Source organism: Acipenser ruthenus, chromosome 1 (genome assembly GCF_902713425.1).
Source record: "Acipenser ruthenus chromosome 1, fAciRut3.2 maternal haplotype, whole genome shotgun sequence".
NCBI classification, from domain to species: domain Eukaryota; kingdom Metazoa; phylum Chordata; class Actinopteri; order Acipenseriformes; family Acipenseridae; genus Acipenser; species Acipenser ruthenus.
The window spans coordinates 69,074,455-69,094,031 of record NC_081189.1 but is presented as its reverse complement, the minus strand read 5'-3'; the positions used below and the strand labels follow the sequence as shown (position 1 = coordinate 69,094,031).

Genomic DNA, 19,577 nt, shown 5'->3' with positions numbered 1-19,577 from the left:
TGTTAACAGTATGATATCAATGCTTTGATTTTATTTGTTTTGTACATTTTTGTTTGATGTGCAGTACGAAATAAAACTAACAGTAATTCTAAGTGCAATTGCCTATGTGTATTGCACATAAGGCATGCGCAGTTAGACTGTAAAAATGGAGAGCCAACTCCAGGACCGCGATATATCCGAATCCACAGTATAGCGATAAAACGAGGGGTGGGTGTATTTCTGATCTTGTGTCGTCTTGGTTGAAGACATTTTTAAAAAAATCACACAGGTCTTTGTGTGTTCAATCATTAACAGGAAGCCAACTGAACCGGCTGTCAGGTTCCTAAATACAGTGCAACTGGTAGTGCGTCAATACATTTGCTTAATTTTATTTAAGTGATAGAAAATATGTTTATTTACACTTTTCAGAAATGAGAATTTTCACAGGGAATTACCTTTTACACAGTGATAGGTACATTTCAGACATCCGTGAAAAAAATGCGTCCTTCTCTGTACCGAATAAAACCGTTTGTTGAATGATACATTAAGCAGACGAGCCCTGGTTTGCTATTTCAAGTCCTCAGCTTAGTCCCAGAGTTCAAATAGCAAATAAATAAATAAATAAATAAATAAATAAATAAATAAATAGCAAGCAAGGTCTAACTAATGGATCCTGGTTTTACTCTTCACCCTAGGTCATAAAAATGAGCAGCAAATACACATCTGCTTTTGACTTAAAGTGGGGATTTGGTGTTTAATGTACTTCTCATTTAAGATTACACCTCCACAAAAAAAGTACGCGAGCATGTTTTTAAATTGCTCTCCTATGCAAGGTCTCTGGAATTAGATATTTACTTAATATTTAAAACATATCTGAACAGTTAGAAAACATCTAAATATTCCCACTTCATGTTACCTGCTCCTTACAGAATTACAGATACTTTGCATCAAATGTCAAAGTGCACACTGCTTGTCTGCTGTAGGGCACTTGTTATTGTTCAGCTTTCAGACAGTTCACTAATCATGTTTACTGCACTAATTCCACCAGCACCTGGTGTCTCCAGGATAAAAAGGCTCGACTGGTTAAGGCAACATTTTTCCTTGCTTAAAGAGTTCTTTATTTTTAAACCCGCTATATACATTAAGGTTTATTCTTCAGAGTAAAGAAATACCCAACCATCAAGGTCCACACAATCAAATGTATCATTTTTAGATAAAAAAGGGGAAGAAAAAAACACACACAAGTCAGTCTTCCCTTTAAATTCCTTTTTCCTTTTTTAATTCATCATAAGATAATAAATGTATAAACGGCAGCTAACAGTTCTTGCTGATCTTCATTACACGTCATACTACACACACACTCTTGCTTTCATGAACATTTCTAACCTATCCTGGTTTTCCTGGTATGGGAAAGAGATAATATACATATATGTTTGAATAAAAAGTGTATTCTTCAGTTATAACGGTGTTGGAGCACAAGCCTAGAAAATGTGAGAACTGAAGTCAACTTCTTTTCCTCAATTCCCTATAGTACACTTCAGTCAAAATGTGGTTTGGCCCCAATCTACTGGAAAAAACACATCTGCTGGATATAAAGATAGGATTTGAGGTGCTTACAGGTCAGATATGGACATGATTATGCAGACAATAAACATGTATGCATGATGATGGAAATGTTTATTTTTCTCTCACTTTGCAAGGAATAGGTTTAGTCATCCAAGAAAAAGTAGTTCCCACTTTTCTTCTGTTCGACATCCTGTTAAAGGGGAAAGAAAAGAAAGTTAATCTTGTAGTGATCTGTTATTTTGATTGAAGTACTCTAGGCCAGGAAATAGAGTGCTATATGTGTATTGCACCAATCTTAACAGTTACCATTCCAGAAACCTGTTTTTCGGTGGTGAAATATAGAACAAATATCTCACCCAGTCATTCGGCACCGATTGTAAATGTATAACGGTATATTAAAATCTTCAACGTATTCTTAAACTAAGTGGAACATTTACTTGGTTACTTTGTTGCTCTAATTCTGTGGGCGTCTAGAGTATGTTACCCTCAAAATGTATTTTACCTTGATAGAATTCATCTTGTTGATTCTTGGTCTGAAGTTGTTTGGATCTCTTCTGAAGGTGATCTCCAGCTGTCCTAAGAACTTGTTCATTCCAGCGAGTAGTGTCTGTGGCCTGTAATTTACAAAGCACAGAGAGTAAAATATTAGAAAATAGTCAATGATAAAATATCCCTTGGAAGGTGAGGGGCACTCTGAATTTACAACATAGGACCAAAACTTCCTTTACTCCATTTTCAAAGTGGAAACCAAGCTGACGCTAGTTTCTGGTCCAATGTGAAACACGCTTTGACAACCAGTTACTGAAAAGCCTAAACTTACCAAGTATAAATGATCAAGGCATATCAAATCTGAAATTGAACAAACTGAACAGCACCAAGGCTGCTATTGTGAATCACCCAGTCACTTACGTATTGGCAGCTGTGCTCCTGGATGGAATACCGTCAAACACAATCACACGATCTGCCAGGTAGGTCGCCATTATAAAATCGTGCTCTACCACAAAGGCAGTCTTCTTCGCATGGAGGATGAAACTAAGAGAATCGGGAAAAAAAAAAAAAAGGATAAATGGAGATGTCACTCAAAAAGTCCAGTCAGTTTTCTGGCTCTAACCAAAGCTATAACAAGAGAATGAAAAAATGTGTACGTTTCACAACTCAGGAAATGCTGTTCACGGCACTTACCGCTTGATGACTCTGGCAGCTATGAGACGCTGCTCAGAGTCCAAGTAGGCTGACGGTTCGTCTATCAGGTAGACGTCTGCCGGCTTTCCTAAACAAAGGGCCAGAGCTACACGCTGCAATTCACCTCCAGATAGATTCTGGACCTGTAAAATCAGAAAAAAAAAAAAAATAATTAAAACATTTGTTCAATTAAATTAAATAAAAAAAATTAAAACTGAAGAATTTGCTTAATGAATATTTTGCTGCAATGTCTAGATAGAGGATGAACTTCGTAAAACTTTCTAACTGAAAGTGCCAGAATCACACTGGGTCCAGAACTTGGTTGCTAGGCTGAGGATGCAAAAAAGGATGGTAAAAAGTTCAAGATATGTTAGTGAGAATGGTTTTAACAGGTAAGGAATATAAACAAACAAATAAATAAATCTGAATTATGTAGAATTAAGCACGCATTATTAGAGGTCTACCTAGCGGAAATCATGAAATTGAGGGGTCACCGCGAAATTCACCTCTTAGGGGCCAATGCATACAAACAAGTACAGAGAGGGAAAAAAAAGAAACCTCGTTTAAATGAACTACTGCACAACGCAAGCGACGCAAACTACGTATCTTCCTTCTGTAGATAGCCCTTTTTTATTCCTTCGCCGTCCTGTCTGCACTGGAGGTAAAATAGTAGAAATGGACGACAAAGAAAGCAAAGTAAATTTCGGCTGATGATCGTTTCAAGATATTTCCCAAAGAAACTGTACATGCAGACTGAGGTAATTGTTTTGCATGTCAATGTGTCTTTGGAGAAAATACGATCGATTGCTATTTAGCTTCAGAATCACACATTAAACAAAAGGCTACTACAGAAGCTGCTGAACAAAACGTAAAATAAACAGCTTTAAGAAACCAAACTGGAAAGTCAGCGCAGACAAAAAGTATTCCTGTCTGCAAGTTAAATCAGTACTAAAACGATCTAGCACAGCCACCTCGCTTCAACCTGCTGCATACATTTTCGCAGTTGGAATTTTAGACCCGAATATAGACGTTTCCTTTGTTTTGACTCGGTACTAATAAAATAAATTATTGGATGGGACAAATAACATGACAACGAACGTGCTGCATACATTGCCTTTATTAAAGTATGCCAGATGCCCTTGTGTAACCACGTTTTTGGGCTGTTTCTAATCGATTTCCACATCTGTATAACTTGGCAAAGCTTTGCCTTAACTTCCAACCAATTCAGTGGATGCAGACGTGCAGTTTCAATGTATGGGCAAGTCAACTGCAGGGGGGATGCTGCATTCTTGCCTTTAACAAATGACAGCACTCTGTTTTAGTATGGAAGCAAGTACCACTATTTTTAGGTTTTATAGTGTTCCGAAATACTGTCTACTTAGGTTTATTTAATGTTTAAACATGTCCGCAAAATCCTAATTTTATTCCGCAACATACCTGTGAAAAATACGTAAATTTACTGCGATTTAAGTAGACCCCTACGCATTACAAACTTACATCTTGATCAATGACACTCTCAATCTGCAGGGGTTTCATTACATCAGTTACAAACTGCGGATGAGTGTACGCGTCTCTGATCTTCTCATGAAGCAGTTGGCGGACACTTCCCTACAAAGAAAGACCACAAACAATTTATGAGCAATTCTATTGATTTAAAGCTGAAGTATTAAAAGAAAAAAGTGTTTGGTACACTCAGAATTAAATTCTTACTTTAAACTTGGGGCTGATCTTCTGTGGTTTGTAGCTCACATTCAGAACTGGCACTTCCCCTATATGATCAAAGATAGATAAGCACATTATGCAAGGGATGGGACTAAGACTAAGACTCTCGTTGCATAGCAGCTTTACAATGCAGCTTAAACCTCTGCTGTGTGACTCAATAAAACAAAGAGTGTCTCTAACTTCTATGCAGTTGTAGTTATTTCCATCCCTACAATTGGAGTAACAGATCATAACAAATGCCCAAGCATAGTTCTATCAAAATCAGACAAGCAGTTCACAAGATAATGGCCCTCAAAAATCACAAAAGAATTTGCCAGCAATGAGAATAAGTCAATGGCCTGCATTAACAGTAAGTGGAATAACTTATTTTAATGATCAACAATGTTAAATTGTATTAAATTCAGACTAGTTGTTCCCAAGAGAAAAGCTTAATTAACTTAACCAGAGGTAAAAACTTGCAAACCAGCCTTAAGTTTATTTTAGTACTGCTAAATACACCACTGTTAAATTGTGCAGTAATGCTCATCCCAGAACCATACTCAAACACCAATAAATGTAAATTTCTACTTACCTCCTTCATCAGGTTTAAGTCTTCCGGCCAGCATTCTGATAAATGTTGTTTTACCAGTTCCTGAAAAACAATTGGCGAGTCCAAGATTTAATACGAGAATTAATACAATGAAGTAATTTTTTTTTTTTTTACTATGTTTTTTAATGTAGAAACTAGTCAATGCCAACCAGTTCACACGCTCGGGCTAGACTGATAAAACTGCAGTTCTTTTGGTTAGTTTATTTCGCTTCAGGATTGAATTTGTCCGTAGAGGCTGTAATTGCAGAGCGCTTACCATTCTCCCCCAACATGACCATGATTTCTGAGTCTGTGAACTCCCCTTCGATGATCTCCAGTTCAAAGTCTCCCATCTGCTTCTTCATCCTGGGGTATTGGTACCTGCACATCTTTGTGATCTCCTCCTCATTAGCGGTCTCTGCCACCTTGAAAACCAGTGAGGTTTCTCTAAAACGCAGGTTCTCCGTCGGGACATATCCATCCAGGAAGATATTGATACCTGCAGCATGAAAACAAAGTAATTGGTTAGATGTATGTTTGGCTTTATCATTATCACCAATCACTGCCACCACCACCACCACCACCACCACCATGTAGTAAAGTCCATATTAAAGCTACATTGTAATTGCAAATTCTATTGAACAACAAGTGCCACAAAATCAAGTTTAGTATACAACAATACAATACAAAACAAACAACCACTATGAGACGCTCATGACATGTATCACGAAGTAAGCATTGTCATGAAGGACTGCTTTGTACAATGTGAAAAAAGACAATTATTCATGAAGTTTCTTTTGATAAAATAAGGTTAAAAAGGCACTTCAAGAGTATACAACAACAGTGCTGAAAAGTGTTATGCCACAGAGCACTGATGTGTTAAGCAGAGTTGCCACATGATGTGCTGCATTGTCTCACAACTTCTATAACCCTTAAGCCTAGGGGGCAATGTGTCTCCCTAATTTGCATAAAGTTGCATTAACTTGCAGCAGCTGTCCGTATAAAAGACAGTTTGGTGCATAGCACAGACAACATGCTGACCTTGGAACAACAGATAAGACTTGTAGTCTTTTAGCCAACAAGAGTACTCTTTGTCACAGTGGAGCTTATGGTATCATGAAGGAACTCTGTCTATCACATTTCAATAAACTTCTCTCCCCCATTGTGGTTTTGTCCCTGAAATACTAGAACACCTGGAAAGAAGTCTTACCTTCCCGAACGCTGAAAGGCATGGTGACCACTCCATAGGCGCTTGGCACTCCATACAGACAGCAGATGAAGTCAGACAGGTAGTCCAACACACTCAAGTCATGCTCTACTACTATAATATATCTTGGGAGAAAACAAAAAAGAAAACAACTTTTAGTACTGCAAATATTGGTTTTCACAGGACACCACTTCAATTTTGAATCCCCTACCAGATAACTAAAATAGGTAAGGTGGCTGATTAAAGACAAAAATCTAACAAACCTACCTGTCGGGGCTAATCAAGGACCGTATGGTGATGGCAGCCTTCAAACGCTGCTTCACATCCAGGTAACTGGACGGCTCATCGAACATAAAACTGCAAGAAAAAACAATGCATTGTTCATATAGAAAAACAAAATACATATTTCAAAAGGCCCACCAGCAAAAGAAAATCATAGTAATAACTTAAATGGATGTTACATTTTTCTAAAGTAGGTACAAACCAGATTATGTATAGGTTGTTAAACAAGTTGTTACTAGGGTGGACGAACGAAATTTTAGATTTCAACAAACAAAATCCAAAATAGATTATTACACTTCGCTTTTAACTAACTTAAAACATATCTGATATCAAAATGTGTTTTAATCCAAATTCAGCTTTATATTCGGCGACCATCTTCGATTTGAGTTATGCCCTCTACTGACTTTAAGCCTTCATAATTTATATTAAAAAAAAGGGATACAAAAAGATCAACACTTTATTAATAAAATAAATCTAAGCTAGATGGTGGCTTTAAATTGAGATCAAAGTTTTAACTGTACAAGCAAGCCTCCCAAAAACACCTCAGACTGGCATGGAACAGGCACAGCAGTTCTGTCCGTACTGCAGATATATGCTTATGTGTCACTTTTAAAAGGAATGAATTTTGTTTTACTATACATCAACACAATTAATAAAGCCTTGTTTAAAATTGGATTTATTAGTCTACTTAAAAATATTATTATCCCTGTGCTGCAATCACTTTTTTTTTTTTTTTTTAAATATATTTCTGAGGTTAAAAAACCCTGTATCATAGAGGCAACACTGGATGAAGCTTGCTCCACCCCACCCTAGAGCACTGTTGTAAAATGACGCGCTTGCAAATTTTCTAAGCACAGATCATATTTCCGCCTACATATCTAAAATGTCAACCATGATAGACTCTTGGTTTAAATTAAAATACATTGTAGACACCTTCAACAGCAAATAGTGTAAATCTTACTTCGGCCCTGATTGGTTTAGGTTTTGAAATCTCAGGAGTAAAATAAATAAATATGTTTTTTTCGCCTTTCTGAATGTCCTATGATCAAGGGCCTATACACTTTTCATTGATGATACAAACATGAATCAAAGTCAACGACGACTCGGAAAAACTGAGCTTGAATAAGGGTAGCACTAAAGAAAAAAAAAAAAAAATCATTTTTGACCGGAGCAGTTTTTAACCCCAGGCTTTTTTAGGCTTTACAATGAATAATTATTTCTTATAGAACTGTACACAGAAGCTGAGCCAGTTATCCCTAGCGGTCTGTCTAGGAACTCGAAAAATGTATACTTGGGGTTTGTGAGCCCCCACCTTACTGACGACGGGTTAAAGATGCACAAAACTTCTGTACTATAATTATTTTTGGAGTGGCTATTGGTGATGTGTCTGCTGAGAGTTTCTCTGGCCTTCCAATATTGCAAAACAAAAAGAACTCACATGTCTGCTCTCTGAATGCACACGACAGCGCAGGCAAACCGCTGCAGCTCTCCTCCAGACAGGTCCTCCACATTCCTGTCCCTTAAATGAGTCAGGTCTTCGAAAAAAACAAAATGAAAAGGCACATCGCATCAATCTGTGATTTCTGTGTCATTTGTTTTGTGGGTTTCAACTGGTTCACATTTGAATGTACTGTGTGTTGGTGGTAACACAGCGTCACCCCAGTGGAAAAGCCCATGAATCCATGTATGCATCATTTCACACCGCTAATGCCCTCTACACAGACAGGCACAGCAAATACACTACACCACCAAAACAGTAACAACTACCGCATTGAATGCCTTCCTCTACTGAGCGGCTGAATCTCTGACAAATGAAACCCAATGGCAATAACATATGCATTAGCAAATTTAATATTAGTGGCAAACACACTGCAAATTCTTTTCAATGGCGAAACACACAGTCAGAAGACGTATTCTTTTCCAGTGATTGGTCCTCAATAATATAGGAAATGTGGGAAAAGGTGTTTTTTGGCTTTTTTCAAATGTCAACAGGTTTCTTTGCGTATTTATAAACACATATCAACTTGTTAATAGGCATTACCTGGCAAATCCTGCACACAAGTTAAATGTTTAGTACCCCCAAAAATGTTGACGGCAGCAGTCATTTTGACGGTACATTTTAAACAGCTTTGATATGAAAATGAAAGACAAACTTTCAGATACAACTCAAAAGATGTATTCATGAACATCATATCTAACATTTGTATAACAGAAACACTGTACTTAAATGAAAAAATAAACATAAAAGGCTTTATTTTAAAAATCAGCACATTAATGCATGACTTCAAAAAATGAAAAACTATAATAAAATAAACATTTGAAAATAAAATATTGTAGCTGTAAACTGGTATACATACATAAAAAATTGTAAAAACGAAGTAATTACTTACAAAAACATAAAAAAGAAAATAATTGTGTAACATGAACGCGCATTCAGGGAAACATACTTCAAAGTAGCCCCCATATTAGCACAATCCACACAGATGTAACGTTCATCAACTTGTCGTGTGCATTTACCACAAGCTGCTCTTTCACACTGGACACAGATAGACGTTTTATTTTTTTTGCATTTAGTTACCTGGCATTGTTTTCTGTTGCGTGTGTCTCTTGATGCACACTGTATCCAGGTTAAGCTGCGTTTCTCTGCCGCTTTGCAGTTTTCTGATCGAAATGTTTCTGCTAAAGCTCAGTGGCTAGCTTCAAGATGAAATCTCTCCTACTGATATTTTCCCTGGTGCATTCCTTGTACAAAATGAAGGAATGGATGGCTGCCATGTCCAGTACATTGTAAAATACAGCAACTGGATACCGGTGATTGCTTTCACTGAGTACTGAGTTTTGCACAGATGGTGGAAACTCTTCTCGCTTTGTTCGCTGTCCTAATCAGGCTGTTTTTTTTTTTCTTCAACTGTTTTGCTAATTACAGTGAAATAAAAAAAAAATTGTCACTGGTAACATTCATCCCTTTTCCTAAGCACGGTTACATCAGCCAAAGTACCACATTGTCACCCAGTCTCTGCACAGGTAGGGGTAGGGTCCGCTGCTAGCCAACACTTGATCCCAAATTTGACAGGTTTGTTTGACACGTATTGTGTCCAGGGACACCGTGCTTTTGTCGGAAACAGCTGCTTGTCCATGTAATGTTAGGTTTAGCTTGAAGCAGGCAATGCTGTTTTCAATAAAACCGTTCCAAATTTCAAGGCAAATATATCTGTAGTTGCTCTCAAACCAAAACGCAAAAATCTCAAGATTTCTTGAAAAATTCTTGTAATAGTAATAAGATAGCAGACTATATATGGTCACGTAGACAGCCAGACGGCAGTTCTCCAAGGAATTGATAGGATTACAATAGATATTTGGATAACACATATCTTGACTTCAAGAGCAATATTCTATTCAAATACATACTGCTGTAAACTCAGCGGAGGTAGAGATTACAAACTGGCTTGTATACATATAAAAAATAGCGTATTATAGGTTATATTAACAATAAAAGCATGTATTCTAATAAGCCGTCAAAATGACTGCTTTTGGCAGTTCTAGGTAGAAGCGCCTATAACTTTTTATTTTTGCGATCCTCCTTTCAAACGTCGTCAGGGTATTTAATACATGTATTTAGGAAAAGTCAAGAACGGACAACCGCATATCTTTCACACACGCAGAGTAATTTAAATTTTAAAAGTGAAAACCGTCAAAATGACTGCCGTGGCGATTCTAGTGTTAACACATCGTTTGTTTAACAGTACTTACCAAGTTGGTTACAAACAATAGTCTGTGTGTTGGTGTCATCTTTTCTGGTCAAGATGGATCCCACAGTCCCCTGATAAATTAATAAATGGACAATTAAGATCTCGTATTCCCTCAAAGGTTGTCCAACTGAATAAATATGTCTGTGTCCACAATGACACAATATTACCTGCCTTTGTGTCCAACTGTGTCACTCAAGACTATTTGTGCTGTTGCTTACTTCGTGATATTTGTTGTGGTTCACTTGATACAAAGACACTCCATTTTCATCTGAAGCTTCTTAACTATGCCCCTGACACATCTACCTTTTTGTTTTTCTATGCAGGGGTGTAGCATCAGAGTGGGTCATAATATCATACTGTGTATGAAATTAACAGAACTGAAATATATAGAGGGGTTTCTGGTCACAAACTTCCCCACTGACAAAGAATGCTTTTAAAAAGAGTCAGAAACTAACTGCTGGTCTCCCCCCCCCACCCCAGCGCTGAATGAATCATTTGGCACCAGTAATACAAGGCAAGCCAGATAGTTTTGGGTGCTTTGACACCTCGGACAGAAAACAGTCCATGTCATAAATCCAGCCGGCAGGGGGGCGAAAGAGCCGACCAATTGAGAACAAGGGGCCGTCTACGAACGACAACAACCAATGGGAAACACTCCACATAGACTCAGGCACTGCCCCAAAATGAACAAACTAACCAACCAATCACAGAGTTGAAGAAAGAACAACAAAAGCGGCCTCATGACTTTCAAACAGCAGACTTCTCACGCTAAGCAAGCTCCCCACAGGAGAAGCAGGGCTCCAGGCAAGAGAAAGAAAGCCGTGCTGAGAGGAAGTGGCTTGGAGCGCGGAGGAACGAAATAGAAGCTAAACTGCTGTGAAGAAAGTTTCTGAAGTCATGGGAGCATAAGTGCTTGAATTCACGGAAGGCAAGGAAGAACCAATGTTCTGAAGAATGGCTAAAATCATGTTCTGAGAAGGCTGAAATCAGCTTTGAAGAGAGCCCTAACTCTTTGCCCTATGAGAGACTGAAACAGTAAATGGGACACTGCCTTGAACTGAAACCGGGTCTTGGTTTCCATGTCGCTCCACGAAACGGACGGAAGCATAGCCAGCACCTACATGACCTAAGGTCATGTACTAGCCATACAGAAGAATTGCAACGAGAACACTTCAATGAACTACATAACTTTTCAATTGCAGCGCATTATCTGAACTGAGTTACATCTGATCAACTGAACTATTTGCAGTTGGAAAACTGCAGACAACAAAAGATAATGCTACCAGACTATTGGAAATCAACAATCTGATCTCCATTTGAAAATAACTATTTGTTTATTGCGAGCCGACGAAATATAATGCGTACAGCAAAGTACCGTCTTCATTGGAACTTAAGATCCAGAGAACTGCCATGTTCATCAACACAGATTGACTTCTTTGTTTAAAATCGATAAGTATTCAGCACATTAGATACTTTATGACTGCAGCAAATGCTATCACGTTAGTGTATAAATTGTTCTAGGAATAGAACTTCCTGTTTTAGAGTGTGTAAGAAATGTATTTTTTTTGTTGAAATGTGCAACTCAAAGGAGTTGCCTCGTAAATGCAGAGAATTTGATCATTGCCCCATTTCTGAGTTAATTTGAATATATAATCAACTGAGGTTGATAACATTAGTTTGGAAGATCACATCTGAACTAAATAAATTAACACTGTAAAACTAATTTGCTATATTAGGTACTGGAATGTTGGGTTCCGTTCTGAATGGGAAGTGGAATTAATTCTCTTGCATTTTGATATGAAACATGATCGATTACAACGAGAAACAAGTACTGAAAATTTTAATACAAAGTAGACACTTTGCGTGATCAACCATAATTAATAATAGTATATTAACCATGTATGCTAATAATATTGTGGTTGTTGTAATCATTTGACAATGAAATCAATGAACTGTATGCTATTCACGTATAGCTCTAACCAATAGCCTTTCCTTTCTGTAATAATTGTGTGAATGCCGGTTATTGTCAAGGGAGTCCGAGTTCTACATGATCCAGAACTTAAATATGGTACGTCTTATTTCGTACATTTTGACGTCCCTGAGTGGGCGACCAGAGACTAATTTATATTTAAATAAATTGTATACCTAATTAACTACAGGGGTGATTGGTGATCCACAGAGTCAAGTCATTAGATCAACAATATCAATAGGAAAGCGGAACCCATAGCAATAAGCTTTGCTGCATCAAAACTTGTGCAATGTAGGTACTAACCTTCACTGTCCTAGGGATCTGGTCCACATACTGAGGTTTGACGATGGCCTTCAGGTCATCTTCCAGGATCTTGGTAAAGTAGTTCTGCAACTCAGAACCTCGGAAGTAGGTCAGGATTTCCTGCCAATCCGGAGGAGCCTGAAAATAAATAAATTAGTCAACAAATGAAATGGTAAAAAAGGTCGGCTGTGTCTTTGTTGACAGAGTTCTCAAATGCTAGTAGCACTCTGCTGAGTCACAGAAACAGAATAGGTCACGCTAGCTTTTCTGTTCATGCGTTCCTGAAACACACATGCCCAAAATTTTGCGTCCCATCCATCAAATACTACATTTTAACACAAAGGCTAATAAACTCCAGGGATGTGCACTTTGGTACATTTTTATGAACGTTTAAACTCTATGGCATATAGTAGTTTAAAAAAATTCTGTCTCTGTATAGATATACTAACAGTAGACCATTTGCATGACAAAGAGACTGGATTCTAAGCACTGTTTGTTGCCTTCATCTATGTGTGTTTTAATATTTTTCTGCGTTCCAATAACAGCATCTTTTAAGTCTGTACATCCATGCGTATATGCCTTTTTTTTTTGCCCAGCTGCTCTTTCACACACAATAAACAAGCCACTGATCGCCCATTCAAAATTATAAGAACGTATTTTTCGCTTGTGTTTTTGTGCATTACTACTGCTTGCGACTGCTTCGGTCACTGTAGTACTCGTAGTCAGAAGTAGATGGCTGAGATGCAGATGAGCAATCTTCATGAGAATCCCCTGAAGATGCTGACTGCTTAGCAAAAAAACTTCTGATTGACAACTGACTTGCTATCAGTGTGCACTCTGCACTAGGTATTAAAAAAATTTCTGTAAGGGCATCCCTGTTAAACTACTGTGGAAAATATCAAAAGCACAACGTTAAATTAGACGACTGCAAAAATGAAATGCGAGTTAAATGTAGGATCGGAGATGAACAATTCATGTAATTTGTCAGCTCTGTTTGAAATAAAATTAAAGGGACAACAATTAGGATCAGGCAAGATATGAAGGTAAAAGCAAAGATTGTTTTGTAATCAACATCTTTTTCTCCTATTGTGTCCTCGTTAGGGCAATTTCTTTCATCGGTGTAAACTGGGAGCTTCCACAGCACAGGGTTTGAATACTTATGCAAGCAAGATATTTCAGTTTTTTATTTTTCTTAAAAATATTTCCCAACATAAAACCAATGTCACCTTACAATAATTGATTTTGAGTTTCAGTGTTTTAAAATAAAATATCAAACAGAACGAAATTTCAATGTAACATTTGTAATTCAGTAATATGAGAGAATTGGTCAGGGGTCTGAATACTTTTGCAAGACACTGTATCGATAGATAGATAGATAGATAGATAGATAGATAGATAGAGATAGATAGATAGATAGATAGATAGATAGATAGATAGATAGATATAAGTGAAAGAGAACAACTTACTAGAACTAATTACAAAAAAAAGAAAACAGAAAAACAGTATCAATTATGACACCATTTTCCAGACAAAAACTTGAAAACATCTTGTGCAATCAAAACTCACGTCAAACTTCCCTAGGTTTGGCTTCTGCTTTCCTGCTAAGATTTTCAGAGCAGTTGATTTCCCGATACCGTTGGTGCCAACCAATCCCAAAACCTCACCCGGTCGAGGAATAGGCAACCTGTGACAACACAAGACAAGTAAACAGAATGGATGCATCTTTTACAGCATACCCTGCTGTCTGTGGAGAATTTTGCTTACTTTTTTTTATAAACATGATATTGTAAACAAAATGAACACTTTTACAATTATTATTTACTTCAAAAGGCCAGCTGATGCACTTTATGTGGTTCTGAAAAAAACAGGGACTGATATGATACAATGCTTCCCCTGTATAACACTATATCCTGGAGACATACCAGAGCAAGCTAGATGGCGTTCCTTCAGAGGCTTCTTTTACTGTGAATCAAAAGCTTTAAGGTTAAATGTGGGAGTATACCTGTGGAGTTTGAAGGAGTTGGCGCAGTATCTGTGAGTTGTCTCTTTCGCGAGGTTGCTTGGCAGGTTAACAATGGACAGAGCTCCAAAAGGGCATTTCTGAAAAGCACCATATGTAGCATTTACAGAAGGCATCTTCAAATCATTAACGTTTCAGCAAATTTTACAAAATAAAATTACATTTTTAGTGAGACATGCTGTCACTTATTTTTTTGAATCTGCTTGTTTTTTGAAAATGATGCGATTTTAAATTTCCAATCCACGTCACCTCCATGTGCCCACCTTTTAAACGTTACCGATAACAGAATCTCGGAAATTGAGTGCAACATTTTTCTTGTTTTTTTTTTTTCTGATATTCTGATGCTGATTCTATGCACCAGATGAGAGCTCTCTGAGAAATAACTGACACATTGTATCTGTTATTACATTAAGGGCTGGTTTCACAGACCCAAATTAGCACTAACCTTAGACTACCTTACCTAAATTAACATTCGTTAGTCCAAGACTAGTGCTAATCAGGGTCTCTGAAACAGGCCAAAATGTCAATTCCATTGCTAAAAAGGTACGACGTTTTTGTGCAAACATAATATTCTGCCTACCTTAACGCAGATACCACACCCGATGCAAAGCGATTCTGAAATCCACACAATTTTGCTCTGGGGTGTGACTTCTATACACAGTTTACCTGCAAAAACAAAAAATGCAACATTCATATTCCCTGCAAAGACCATTACAATAATCTCACAATAAATACCCAGGCAAAAGTTCATAAAAAAAGACCACAGATTAGGTATCTGTAATATGAAAAAGTTAGGTCAATGTGACCTATATTAAATTTTTTGCTGAACCTATAAACAGTGTAAAAATCTCATCATCCCAAATGGACGGCCCTATATGATTTTTGTATTTATTTCACCTGCTCTCCTCTCACAAAGGAAGGTGCCGCCTGCCAAAAAGATATTCAAGTCTAAAAATCAAAGATCTGAGGGTCATATTCGGACTTGCAAGTGATTCAGTTTATACTTTGAGTCATATATGGTTGGGCAAACATGGGCAAAGAAAAATGGAATGATTCAGTATTACGTACAGAGCAAAAAGCTACTTTTTTTTTTTTCTTACCCATTCGAACCACTGGGCAGCTCTTCTTGCATTCCTGCCTGCATTTCTTGGGCTTGCACTTGTCATGGTTCACAATGGCAATTCTAGTTGGCTTCTCTGACATGTTGCCTCTCTGTGCTTTTATCTCAGAAGATAAAAGAGAAGATGGAAGGCCACACCCGCACTAAGAGAAAAGTTAGTGTCATTCATATTATCCCGCAAAAGCATTGGTATGTAAACACATAACTGAAACTCTGCAAACGCTTCCCATTGAATTCTTTTTTTTTTTTTTTAAGTAAAATTGAACAGTACTGTTTTTAATAGAATCAGTGATGTTGTTGAAGCTGACACCCTGGGATCCTTCAAGAAGCTGCTTGATGAGATTCTGGGATCAATAAGCTACTAACAACCAAACGAGTAAGATGGGCTGAATGGCCTCCTCTCGTTTGTAAACTGTATACTTTGATGGAATCCGTAGAGAATTGCGTATATAATTCAGAGATCTATCTTGTCTCTACTAGATATACCTCCCTCGTCAAAGTTCAATGCCAAACGCTGGGCTTTGTGTGCGTACTATTATGGTCGGCTGGTGTTCTATCTTACGTCAAAGCAAAGCAGATAATGTATATTTATAAAATCAAAAGAAAAATACAACAACAAAAAAAATACAATACGATTACCTATCAACAAACACAATCACTCAATCACCAGTGTATGGCAATCAGTCCATGACAGTTTAAACCCTTGTCAGTCCTTTACATTTAATATTTATTTCAAAATTATAAAACATTTTTGAAAGACGTGGTTAACAAAATAATATCTGCGCTTTGCATAGTTGTCACCCACTTGAATGTTCTATTACCGTGACCATGTATTTGTGAATTCCTAATTTCAGAGTACAATGTACAGTGAAGTTCGATAATACAGCATTGGAACAAATTAAGCTAATCAAACTATTGCTAAAGTTCCATGGTAATATGGTCATTCTTAATGTGTTTTAAGTATAAAAACATAAGTGTCTGGTGGACAGCTGTAGCAACCAAGACGAATTATTAGCCAGTCACCAACATTTCGATTATCAAGGTAACTATATGCACAGCTGTTAAATCGAAATAGCATGACATGTCAAAAATATCACACTGACCACTTCATATGGGGGTGCAAACTAACTGTGTGGCTACCAATTATCAAAACTGTAAACGCGCTACTGTGCAATCCATCATGATCTAGACGCTTTACAAAGAGAAGCAAAGACGATCAATTATACTGATGACGACTGTGTTTTTCTGGCTAAGGCCTGCCGCTACTACCAAGTCTTTACTGATTTTAATACGGCAACTCCAGTCTGGGTGAGAAGTGATCAGTGGAAAGCACAGAAATAACCCGTGATCAAAAGGCTAGAGCTTATTTCTAAACTCTAGCAGCATTTCTACTTCATATCGCAGGCCTTGAGCCCCAATCTGTTTCCTTGTCAATAGCTTAGCTACTGATTCAAACCCCAAATTGAGCCTCACATGGGCACAACCTCACCAACACTTAATGTATTAAACATACCAACAATACAACTAATCAACAACTATTATATAGTACTAACTCACCCTCTACACAGCCTCCCGGTGGTACCGCTTAAAAAAAAAAGAAATCTGATTTTATTACATTCGTAGTTGCTTCTGCCTTTTCTCTCTTTTTTTCATACAACGTGTTCTCTTTGCAAGTGAGAAAGACGGGAAACAAGATGGCGCTCGAGTGCGCCTGCTCAGATGCGATTAGGTGCGCAGAACATGCCGGTATGTTTACGTCACGTAGAGCGATTTAAATTTACAGCGCGAGTGGGAAATTCGAAGTGATCCAGCAGCAGTCGGGTTGGGATTTGTGTTCTTTGGAGAAAACTATGGTCCTTTAAACTGGATCTCAAAACCAAGCGACGACAGCTTGTGAGGGAAATATCTGCTGACCCAGGTTTGTGTTGTTCTTATGAATACAATACAAATACACCACGAATTAATCACTACGGCGTATGTTATCACATAACATCCATGACAGCTTTTAGCTATACAATTGATGTATCGACAGTGTGATGATAATGACGTTCACTTCATGTGTCCTATCCCTGGTAAAAATTTTACCAGTAAAAATAACAATCACACGTTTACAAACAAAACAAGCCCTCGCATTTTAATTTTATTAAAGAAAATTGAACAGGTAAGAACAAAATAAATAATTCCACACCACGGTTAAACAGAATAAATAGATCCATATGAAATGACGACAAGTTACCTTTATGTGTTTCAATGGATTGCTTCTTATGTAGTGTTTTGGTTTGAAAAAGGTGCAGTTATGCACAAAAAAAAATAAAAATCCACGGGGATGGTTGGATGATTTTACCACATTCAGCCAGAGCTTTTTAAATACCATCTACAATGTGTTGTTAAACCTGTTAGTGTTTTAATGATATACAATGCAAACATAAAATTGTTTTTCTGTCAATTGTTTTGAGATTATGCATAAAAGGTCTATTACAATTTTTTTTTTTTTTTTAAAGTGACTGCTGTTGAAGTTTTGGGGTGCTTCCAGAACGGGATTATACTACATGCTACCCACTGGGGGGCTCATGTAACACCTTGAATAGAGTATTTAATTTATTTGCATCAAGACAGAACCTTTCGAGAAAAAAAAAAATATTTATATTAGTCCAGCAATGAGGGTAATCAACAGAATTATACTTACGGGGGAGTTTCTTTGCTCTTGTCCAGATAGTGAAGGTCCTGTCTAAGTTGCTGATTTAGGTCCTGTCCACACTACATAACCGTTCTAATTAATCCAGCTCAAACTGCGTCCACACTGAAGTACCGTTTCATGTTTAGTCGGTCTTAATGCGTACATACACTATTAAAATAGCTCACTTACAGTTCCTAGCAGCAATTAACTGTGGAAATTGATACGATAGTATCCCACCATGCACTGTATTTTATTTTTTATTAATAATGTTATGCCCCATAATAAATACAGGTACATATTGCTAAAAAGAAATAAAACAACTATTTTGGAAAAATAAATGCGAACACCCCTTAGTCAGTCAGAAAAGTCCCACCGCCCAGTTCCGGTCATGGGTCTGTAGTCTTTAAGCAATTCCGGAAGTCCCGCCCTCCCGTCATGTTACGTGTTTGTAGTTTTAATGGAAATATGGACATCCCACCTCCCATTCTGTCACGTGTATGTAGTTTTTAATGCTATTCATTGATGTGGCACCTACAGTGACGCTGCAGCGAATAGCTAACTGACTTTTCTATTAGAATGCGAAACTAATGACTATTGCTTAAAAGTTGTTACATTAAAATCCACTATCAAATCATTATATACAAGCACCTCTCTGCTTTTTTTTGTTATCATAATAAAGTGCCAGAGCCCTGGGGGAGGGGGGTATTGCAACAGTAACACAGGGACCCAATTACCACATGCAATTACCACATGCATTACACACGCAAGTACCTCTATTAAGTCGCATCTGGTTCTCCTTCTTTCTAGGCTATACAGATTCAGCTCTTTAAGTCTATCTTCATATGACATGCCCTTCAATCCTGGAATTACCTGTGTTGCTCTCTTCTACTCTCTCCATTGCCTTAATGTCTTTCTTATGATATGGGGACCACAACTGGACACAATATTCTAGGTGTGGTCATATTAGTGCATTGTAAAATTAATATAACTTCTCTAGATTTGAATTCAACTGTCTTGACTATATAACCTAACATTCTATTTGCCTTTTATAGCTTCTCCGCACTGTCTAGTTGGCTTAAGAGATTCATCCACTACTACCCCCCAGTCCTTTTCATATAGAGCCTCCTCTATTTCATTACTGTTCATGCTGTACTTGCCTCTAATGTTTTTGCGCCCTATGTGCAAGACTTTGCTTTTATTTACATTAAATTTCATCTGCCATGTGTCAGCCCA

General features: G+C 37.5%; 2 protein-coding genes across 4 annotated transcripts in view; one reads left to right on the top strand and one right to left on the bottom strand.

Moving 5' to 3' along the window:
* Positions 1-1,230: 1,230 nt before the first annotated feature.
* LOC117420646 (ATP-binding cassette sub-family E member 1-like) lies at positions 1,231-18,482 on the bottom strand. 2 transcript variants are annotated; one of them, XM_059028462.1, is made up of 18 exons: positions 18,354-18,482; positions 15,648-15,810; positions 15,128-15,213; positions 14,530-14,627; positions 14,094-14,211; positions 12,528-12,665; positions 10,257-10,326; positions 7,945-8,041; positions 6,492-6,581; positions 6,228-6,349; positions 5,295-5,516; positions 5,021-5,080; positions 4,438-4,496; positions 4,225-4,335; positions 2,728-2,870; positions 2,455-2,577; positions 2,048-2,159; positions 1,231-1,735 (listed from the first exon to the last, which is right to left on the bottom strand). In XM_059028462.1, exons 2-18 carry the CDS (start codon positions 15,748-15,750, stop codon positions 1,688-1,690), a joined length of 1,800 nt encoding a protein of 599 aa, XP_058884445.1. In that variant the 5' UTR covers positions 15,751-15,810; positions 18,354-18,482; the 3' UTR covers positions 1,231-1,687. The 2 variants fall into 2 exon arrangements, with proteins under 2 accessions (XP_058884445.1, XP_058884437.1); XM_059028454.1 differs by lacking the exon at positions 18,354-18,482 and adding an exon at positions 17,225-17,370.
* The window catches only part of LOC117420694 (anaphase-promoting complex subunit 10-like), a 33,376-nt gene continuing 31,199 nt past the window's right edge, over positions 17,401-19,577 (top strand). For both annotated transcript variants that reach the window (XM_059028488.1, XM_059028478.1), the window contains exon 1: positions 17,401-17,585. The gene's annotated coding sequence lies outside the window, so the exon portion shown is untranslated. The remainder of the gene's footprint in view (positions 17,586-19,577) is intronic.

Excerpts from the sequence above, each read along its gene's own strand:
- LOC117420646 (XM_059028462.1), bottom strand. The coding sequence starts at position 15,750 with ATGTCAGAGAAGCCAACTAGAATTGCCATTGTGAACCATGACAAGTGC. Across the intron at positions 4,336-4,437 it reads AGATCAGCCCCAAGTTTAAA|GGAAGTGTCCGCCAACTGCT; the intron begins GTAAGAATTTAA and ends CTTTCTTTGTAG. Across the intron at positions 2,871-4,224 it reads AGAGTGTCATTGATCAAGAT|GTCCAGAATCTATCTGGAGG; the intron begins GTAAGTTTGTAA and ends CTGATTTTACAG.